The following is a 7,969-nucleotide window of genomic DNA, read 5'->3' as shown; positions in this document are numbered from 1 at the left end:
GTGGGTGGTAACTTGGTTACTTGGAAGAGCAAGAAACAAAAGGTGGTGGCTCGTTCTAGTGCAGAAGCAGAGTATAGAGGAATGGCCCGAGGACTTTGTGAGTTGTTGTGGTTGAGAAATCTGTTGAGGGATTTGGGGTTCAGGCAAGAAAAGGCTATGCCGCTTTATTGTGATAATAAGGCTGCAATTGAAATTGCTCACAATCCTGTTCAGCATGATCGCACGAAGCATGTGGAGGTAGATCGACACTTCATTAAAGAAAAGCTGGATGGACAGATCATTATGTTTCCCTTTGTTCCTACTGAGGAGCAGTTGGCGGACATTCTTACAAAGGCAGTTTCTCGCAAGGCGTTTTGTGACTCACTTGACAAGTTGGGCATCCATGATCTGTATGCTCCAACTTGAGGGGGAGTGTTGGCGTGAGTCACTCTCCATAATTGTAGGAATTGTAGTATAATTAGGATTGTATAGTTAAGGAGGATATCATATAGTTAAGGGGGAGAATATCACGGTGTAATTAGTTTCCTATTAGGAATGTGTATACTTTGTATATGTACTCCATCTTTGGAGAATATCAATACATTAGAAAATTCTCAATCTCTTATTCCTTCGTTCTGTTTGACTTATTTGACCAAACAAAGAACTCGCCACCTACCTAGAGAGCAGACAAGTTACTGCCACTAGAGGGGTGCGACTGATAGGAGCATTTTAATGCGACGTTTTACTTGCTTTTTCCTACATTTCTTGCGTCATTTCCTTAGTAAAACTCTGTTTAGGAAAGTTTCCATTCTTCGATTGGGAAAGTTCCTATTTTGTACAAAGTTTCTATTTTTGTAGTTTCTATTTATCATTTTTAGTAAGTTTCCATTTTCGGTAGTTTCTATTTTTCATTTTTAGAAAGTTTCCCATTTTCAGTTTAGGAAAGTTGCCATTTTTCATTTTAGGAAAGTTTCTATTTTTCTTATTAGTTTCTATTTTCAGGACCTCCGAGCTAAAAAGTGGAAATGAACTGATAAATGGAAAGAGGAGCTTGCGAACACCAAGGTGAGCAAAAATGAGAAACAATGGACCACAGAAATGAGCAGAAATGAAGAAAAGAAGTTCTCCTACTTCAACCAGGAAACCCTGCGAAAAGGAGGAAAGCTTACCAATGAAGTTTCCAACGTTACCATGAAAAAGAAATAGAAAAATGAAGTGTTATGACGTTGGAAGGTGACAAGGCTTGAATAAGAAGCAACAAGGCCCAAGAACTCTCAAGAATGAAGTGGATTTTCGGCAAAATGGATCAAGGCCCATGAAGGCCCAAGGAATTAGGGTTTGTGACGCAAGGAACAAACCCTAGAAGGAGTTTGCCGTCCAAAGCAAGAGAGAAACTAGGGTTTGCCGTGAGAAAAATCAGAAAATAAGAAGAGATTTCGATGGAGATTTCTTAGGGAGCTTTTAAAGGAAAGAGAATATGTGTTGAACACAAAAAGCTCTCAAAGGAGTCTAGATTCGTCCCCTATATTCTCTAAATATATTGTTGCCGAAATTGGTGAAGAAAATCAGAAAATATCTCTATATATTTCGACAAGATTATTTAGGGAATTAACGTTGGAATTTTGTGATTGGTTGGACTACTTCATAGGGCTTATGTGGCAAGCTACCATTGGAGGAAATTATGTGGAGTTATCAAGCAATTGCCGTGAGGATTCTTAGAGATGTGCACGGCTTGGAGAGCAAGGAATTCATTCCCTATATATACTCTCTCAATGAAGATGTCAAGGGTTCCCCTCTTTTGCGTTTAGACTTTAGAAAAATCAAAAAATACTTCTCTTTGCCGTGAGCTTTTGAAGTCCTTTCTCCATCCTCTAGTCATCTCCACGAGTTCAAGCGAGGCCAAAGAAGAAGAAGAGAAGCCGTGAGCATCACCATCCATATTCATCCTTGAAGCTTGCTTTCGAGTTTCAAGAAACCACAACGTGAATCATCCATCTCATCTTCATCCACGGTGTAATCCGATTCTCCTTTGTAACCTTTGCTTTGAATTTCGTTGGTTATGAACTAGTTGACATATATGTTTAAACAAAGTTATTATTTCTGGAATTTTTATGATTAAAGGAAATTTTCAGATTCTTATATTGCGATTCATTGTTGCTTTTGTGTGAGTGTTTGATTAAATTTGCATGATAGATATCTTTTGTATTTTAATCTTAAATGGTTCGAAACTTTTAGGGTTTTTATATGATTGGTGCTACGAATTTAAGAACATGAATCAACTTTTTGGTTTTGTGTTCTTAAATCGAAAAGTAGTAAAGGTTTTGTGCAAAAATCGGATTTAATCAAAGAGAATTGCAATTAGGTGGACTTTTTCATACTAAGTTGCACACTTGAGTTGATAGCCTTTCTAGGTGTTTATTGCGTTGAACATGTGATGATTGACTAGCTTTCTAGGGCTTGAATGCATGTTTGATAGGATTAGTCTTTGTGCTTTCACTTAGATTAATTAGCATTGAAAAGTAAAATATGGGAAATTGTTTGCTTTTAACGTTTCACATGATCAACTCCTCTTGCATGACTTTGATGAACAATGTTAGAAATTGAATCGATTTTAATCATAGTTTTGGTTTTAATCTTTGTTCTCTCATTCCATTCGTATTTTTATGTTTTTGCATTTTAATTATTTTCTTAACTTAGTTTATTTTTCGAAAACCAAAATCAAAAATATCCCCCCTTTTTCGTAAATAGTGTATATATGTGTGAATATTATACTTTGTTTTAATTTTAATTGTTTAATTGTTTGACAATGACAGGTGTACCCTCAATCCCCGGAATAGAACGATCCCTATTTGCTTATACTACTAACGATATTTTCAGGGTTAAATTATGCGCTTGCTCTTAGCGTATCAGCGACATTGACAAAGCAAGAAAATCGCTTCCTATCTAGAGGAGACAAGGCACACAAGGTGCATAGACTGGCACAAAGCTCTCCTCGTCGTACCGAACACTAATAGTGCCTTATTAATTGCATCAAGCCATATGCTACTAAAAAATAACAGCAAAATAAAACATAAATTGACAAAACAAAAAACATAGTCCACTATATCCAGGCCCAATACCCTAGATCTGAAGCAAAGAACATACACCAGCCCAAGAGGAAGGCCCAGCCTAGCCTCTACCTAATCGCCATCATCGACATGAACCAGGTGCTTCGCCGCCAACGCTTCCCGGTTGTCGTCACACCACCACCCTTATCCACAATTTTCGAACCCTATAACGACACAGTTGTCTCATCATTACCACGCAGGCAGATTGAATGCTCACAATCTTGCCCACCCAGGCTTGACCGAGGCCGCCCATCACCTGCAATCACACTAGCATGAGCAATCCGTGTAGCCATCTTCCTTCTATCATCAGCGATCAAATGTCACACAAGATCGATCCGACAAAATGACCACACAAAGCCCAACCAACCCACCTCATCCCAACACCAGATATTGGTTATCCCCAGGAATTGGTTTACCAAATCAGCTGTCATCCACAGCGAAGAGAGTATCCCGTCCGATGGCGCCGCCGGACGGAGTAAAAGGTTTTTTAAAGTTTTCCCTAGTAGAGAGAAAGAGCATTTAACAATCTGATTGGTTCTTTGCGCCTCAAGATTTTGTGTCGTAACAAGGCGTGGAGGTTTCGGCTGATTGGGTTGCATGGGCATGTCTGTCTTTTATGCCCCCCCCCCCCCCCCAAAGCCCGAACCGGACATGATCAAACTCATCCACCACGCCATCGACGCCGACGTCACCTTCCTTAATACCGCTGATGTCAGGTCTGCTTGTGAAGGAAGCTTGAAACGACTTGGTGTAGATTCTGTTGATCTCTATTATCAACATCGAATTAACCCCCGTGTCCCCATTGAAGTCACAGTTTGTTTTCTTCTTCAATTTGATCCCTCAATTTTTCAATTTCTTGTCGTTTGTATTTTTCCCAGTGGAAGTGAGTGCTTGACCACAAGTCAAGCTTTGCTTGAACTCAGTTTTGGAATTTAATTTGCCCTCACCACTGTTCTCTCATCTTGTTTGAGTTGTAAAAGTAGAATTTGAAATTGTACTATCACCTAATTTTAATAATGGACCACATTTAGAAACCAAGGATCACCAAGAATGTAAAGGATCTATATCTTTGTGAATCTTCTTACTGAATAACAAACAAGCCATTTCATCTTTGATTGACCCACATTTACTACAAAAGCTCCTCCACCCCTTACCCCATGAAAAGAGGTGTTAATTGCCTAGTACAAGGATGGAAGAAAAGAGAAAAGGGTAGGTGTTTGTGCTATCTTGGGGTACAAGGTCTGTGCTTGTGCTACCTTCCTAATTTTTATAAGTTTTATGTACCTTATATGTGGAGAAAAGTTGGTGCGGCAGAGTATGGTGACTAGTTTGCATCTATGAAGAGATTACAACTAAAGCCCTTATATTTTCAATTTTAGTTTGGGACCTTCCATTTATTTGTGTTTTTCTTATCATGGGCATTTGTCTATGTGCTTGTGTTATCTTCCTCATATGTATATGGAGACATTTACATTATGATATATGAGTGATATGCAATAGAAGCGCGGGTACGGTGGTCATTGTTATTGCATCCTTTGGTTGGGATTATGACTATAGTCCCGAAATTCTTAATCTTGAATCAAGTGTGCTTTGACATGTAAACTACTATTTGTTAAACACAATTGACTACTAGATTCTATCATTCTTTTCACTGCATATCATGTCCAAAGGGGAAATACAGTTTATATGTCAGCTAGGATTCTAGCAATTATTAACTCACTTAATTAACAAGCTAGTCACCTCTCAAACTTTAGCCGTTAGTATTCCAAATTCCAAATCTGTTTCATATATATACCCTTGACTGGCTTCCATTTGTTGCACAACCTCTTCATATCTTCCACACTCCAACATAAATAGTTCTCTTTCTCAATCTATTAACCTCCATCTCTTACCAACACAGATAGAAAACTAGTAAAGCATCCAAATCTTGCAAATAGCCTCTAAATTTAGTACAAGTTGGAAAAAGGCCACATAACCAACCTAGTCTTGCCTTCTTCATCTTTAGTTTCCTTCAACCATCGTACATTTTCTTTCTCTTGGTGAATATATCAGCTACCATAGAAGCTATGTCTATAACCAAAGATGTTGGTTCCAGTTCTCAAGTGCAGGAAGTGGAGTTTAAGAATGATAAGAACAGCAACAAGGATGCAGGTGGTGAACCAAGCCTACATCAACATGACGAAAATGATAAGCTTAAAGATGAGGTTGATCCAGATGAAGAGGATGAGCTTGCCACATTCAAATGTGACAAAGAATTGGTTCTTGGCCCTAAGTTTTCTCTCAAGGAGCAGCTTGAGAAGGATAAAGTAAGTGGCCTTTTTACTTGATAAATTTTCAGTTTTCAATTTCATTTATTGATGTTGTTCACATGATCAATTCTTCCAAGGATGATGAGAGTTTGAGGAAATGGAAGCAGCAACTTCTTGGGAGTGTTGATCTCTCTTCACTAGATGTTGGAGGTAGATATACTTAATGTTTGACTTGTAATTAACTTCAAAATGTATTGAAATTTAACAATGCTAGTTAGTGACCGCCATTGATGTTTGAAACTAATGAGCATGCAGAGAGTAAAGAAGCAGAAGTGAGGATTTTAAGTATGACATTGATGTTCCAGGAGCGGCCTGAACTTGTGCTGCCGATTCCATTCACCAACAAACCAAAGAGCAATCTTTTCACACTCAAAGGAGGAAGCAAGTTCCGAACCAAATTCACATTTACTGTCTCAAAAAACATTGTCTCAGGCCTCATGTTCACCGCCTCAATCTGGAAGACTGGTGTCAAAGGTAAAATATTCAAACTGACATTCACTCATATAAGTATATTCTACTCAAACTAACATTCATTCCCTGATTTGGACAGTGCACAGTTCAAAAAGAATGCTTGGAACCTTTAGTCCTCGACCAGATCCTTATACGTATGAAACCGAAGAAGATACTACCCCTTCAGGCATGCTTGCAAGGGGCAAGTATTTTGTGAGAATAAAAGTGAGGATATTTATTAGACCTACCAAATTAAACAGCTTTTGTTAGTTACTTATACCCAAAAAACAAAAGGCTAGCTTGGCTTTTTTTCATTAACATTGGTTTTCTTCTTGTTTCAGTTTCTGGATGATCATGGAAAATGCTATTTGGATGCTAGTTACTACTTTGAAATCCAGAAGAACTAGGCTGCACCCTCTTGAAATCTTTTTCATTTCCGCATTATCTTGTCAGAATTAATTGGCTTGTTGATGGTTTCAAATGACCATTTTAATTTAGTGAGTGATGGGAATAATATTTCTCTGGCATATTGTATCTTAATTGTAACCATGTTCTTCTGGGAAAATTGCAATCCAAATTTCAATTCAATATGCGCAAGCACTGTGCTGATCATATCAGTCTCATATTTTAATGTAATTTTCTGGTTTCTTCTCTCTTTAATCCTTGTTATAATTGCATAGAAACATCCTCCTCTCATGATTAAGCTGCAGTCTTCGTGCTGTGTAACTCGGTGATTGATGTCAAAGTGAGGTGATAATTGTTTTTTGTAATTTTCTTCATATTTGCATTAAGTAAATAACGTAAAGTAAACAACAACAAATAATTAGCATAAAAGAAAGTGCATGCAAGGTAAAGATCAAGAACGTAAAAGTGCAGGAAATAACAAGTAGAAAGATAAAAGCAATAAGATAAATAACAGAATTGTAAACAATGATAATTTAAAGTGCAGGAAAGATAGATGAATACCAGTAAAGAAAAGCGATAAGACAAAACACGTAAAGACTGATAGTTCTGTTCAAATGTTGAAATGTATTGAGATAAAAATTGTAGTAATCGCACTGAGCGTTTGGTTGGGGACCACTATCAAAGATACCTATGGTCATCTTTAGAGTGAATGATACATTACTGAATAAAGGAAAAGATACAATCTTGGTTGTAAGTATCAATCGAGATCGTATTAATTGCATGAATTCAAAGTTGAAAATCAATGCGCAGTTACATGCATTTGAATGCAATAACTGCTAACTTGGGACTTAAAACTCATAACCGCGCATTTAATTTCCGCAGCTTTTAAATATCCTGAATCATTTTAACATCCGCATATAATGGCCTTTGTGAACTTGACTAACACCATTCAATCGCGGCCATTCATTACATCGCGGGCATTCAATAGCTGTCATTTGAGAATCAATGTGCTGTTACATGCATTTGAATGTCGTAACTGCTAACTTGGGACTTAAAAATCATAACCGTGCATTTAATTTCTGTGGCTTTTAAATATCCTAAATCATTTTAACGTCTGCATCTAATGGCCTTTATGAACTTTGACTAACACCATTCAATAGCGGCTATTCATTACGCCGCGGGCATTCAATAACGGTCATACATTATGTATCGCGGCTATTCAACAGCGATCATTCATTATGCCGCGGCCATTCAACCGCCGTCCCACCGCGCTTCGTTCATTGAATTCACATAAATAGCTATGCTATGCGCCACATAAGTAAAAATACTTTGTGGGCCCGACTCACCTGTCTGGCACTTGGGCCTTGCCAAACTTAGGTTCAAACAGAGCCCCTCTAGTCCCTTGAGCTTCGGTATAGATGTCGAGTGGTTAAGGGACTAAAGGTCAATGTTATGAGCTTAGTTAGCAAGGTACACTCTATTTGCTTCTTGCCTAATGTTGCTAACGTCTCTCAATGTCTGGCATGTTTTCAAGCTCATTGCTCCATGGTCATTTAACCATGGTTCAATATACCTCTTCATTCAACCACGGCCATTTATCCGCGGTTATTCGCTAGAGGTTATTCAACCGCCGTCGTAGGAAAAAAATGTCTTTTGAACCCGAACCACCTGTTTGCCACTTTGGCCTTGAGAAATTTAGGTGCAAACAGACACCCCCCC

At 38.2% G+C, this 7,969-nt stretch overlaps 1 protein-coding gene across 1 annotated transcript; it reads left to right on the top strand.

Annotated features, from left to right (window-relative positions):
- Positions 1–4,836: 4,836 nt before the first annotated feature.
- LOC133710782 (rho GDP-dissociation inhibitor 1-like) lies at positions 4,837–6,452 on the top strand. Its single transcript, XM_062136916.1, has 5 exons — positions 4,837–5,392; positions 5,473–5,545; positions 5,651–5,869; positions 5,946–6,070; positions 6,187–6,452. Exons 1-5 carry the CDS (start codon positions 5,153–5,155, stop codon positions 6,250–6,252), a joined length of 723 nt encoding a protein of 240 aa, XP_061992900.1. The 5' UTR covers positions 4,837–5,152; the 3' UTR covers positions 6,253–6,452.
- The last annotated feature ends 1,517 nt before the right edge of the window (positions 6,453–7,969 follow it).

The sequence above is a fragment of the Rosa rugosa genome, chromosome 5 (assembly GCF_958449725.1).
Source record: "Rosa rugosa chromosome 5, drRosRugo1.1, whole genome shotgun sequence".
NCBI classification, from domain to species: domain Eukaryota; kingdom Viridiplantae; phylum Streptophyta; class Magnoliopsida; order Rosales; family Rosaceae; genus Rosa; species Rosa rugosa.
Note: the sequence above shows the minus strand (reverse complement) of the source record. Positions and strands in the feature narration are given on the sequence as shown.

Coding starts and splice junctions, on each gene's coding strand:
- LOC133710782 (XM_062136916.1), top strand. CDS start 5,153: ATGTCTATAACCAAAGATGTTGGTTCCAGTTCTCAAGTGCAGGAAGTG. Junction 5,870..5,945: donor CTGGAAGACTGGTGTCAAAG/GTAAAATATTCA, acceptor TGATTTGGACAG/TGCACAGTTCAAAAAGAATG. Junction 6,071..6,186: donor AGTATTTTGTGAGAATAAAA/GTGAGGATATTT, acceptor TTCTTGTTTCAG/TTTCTGGATGATCATGGAAA.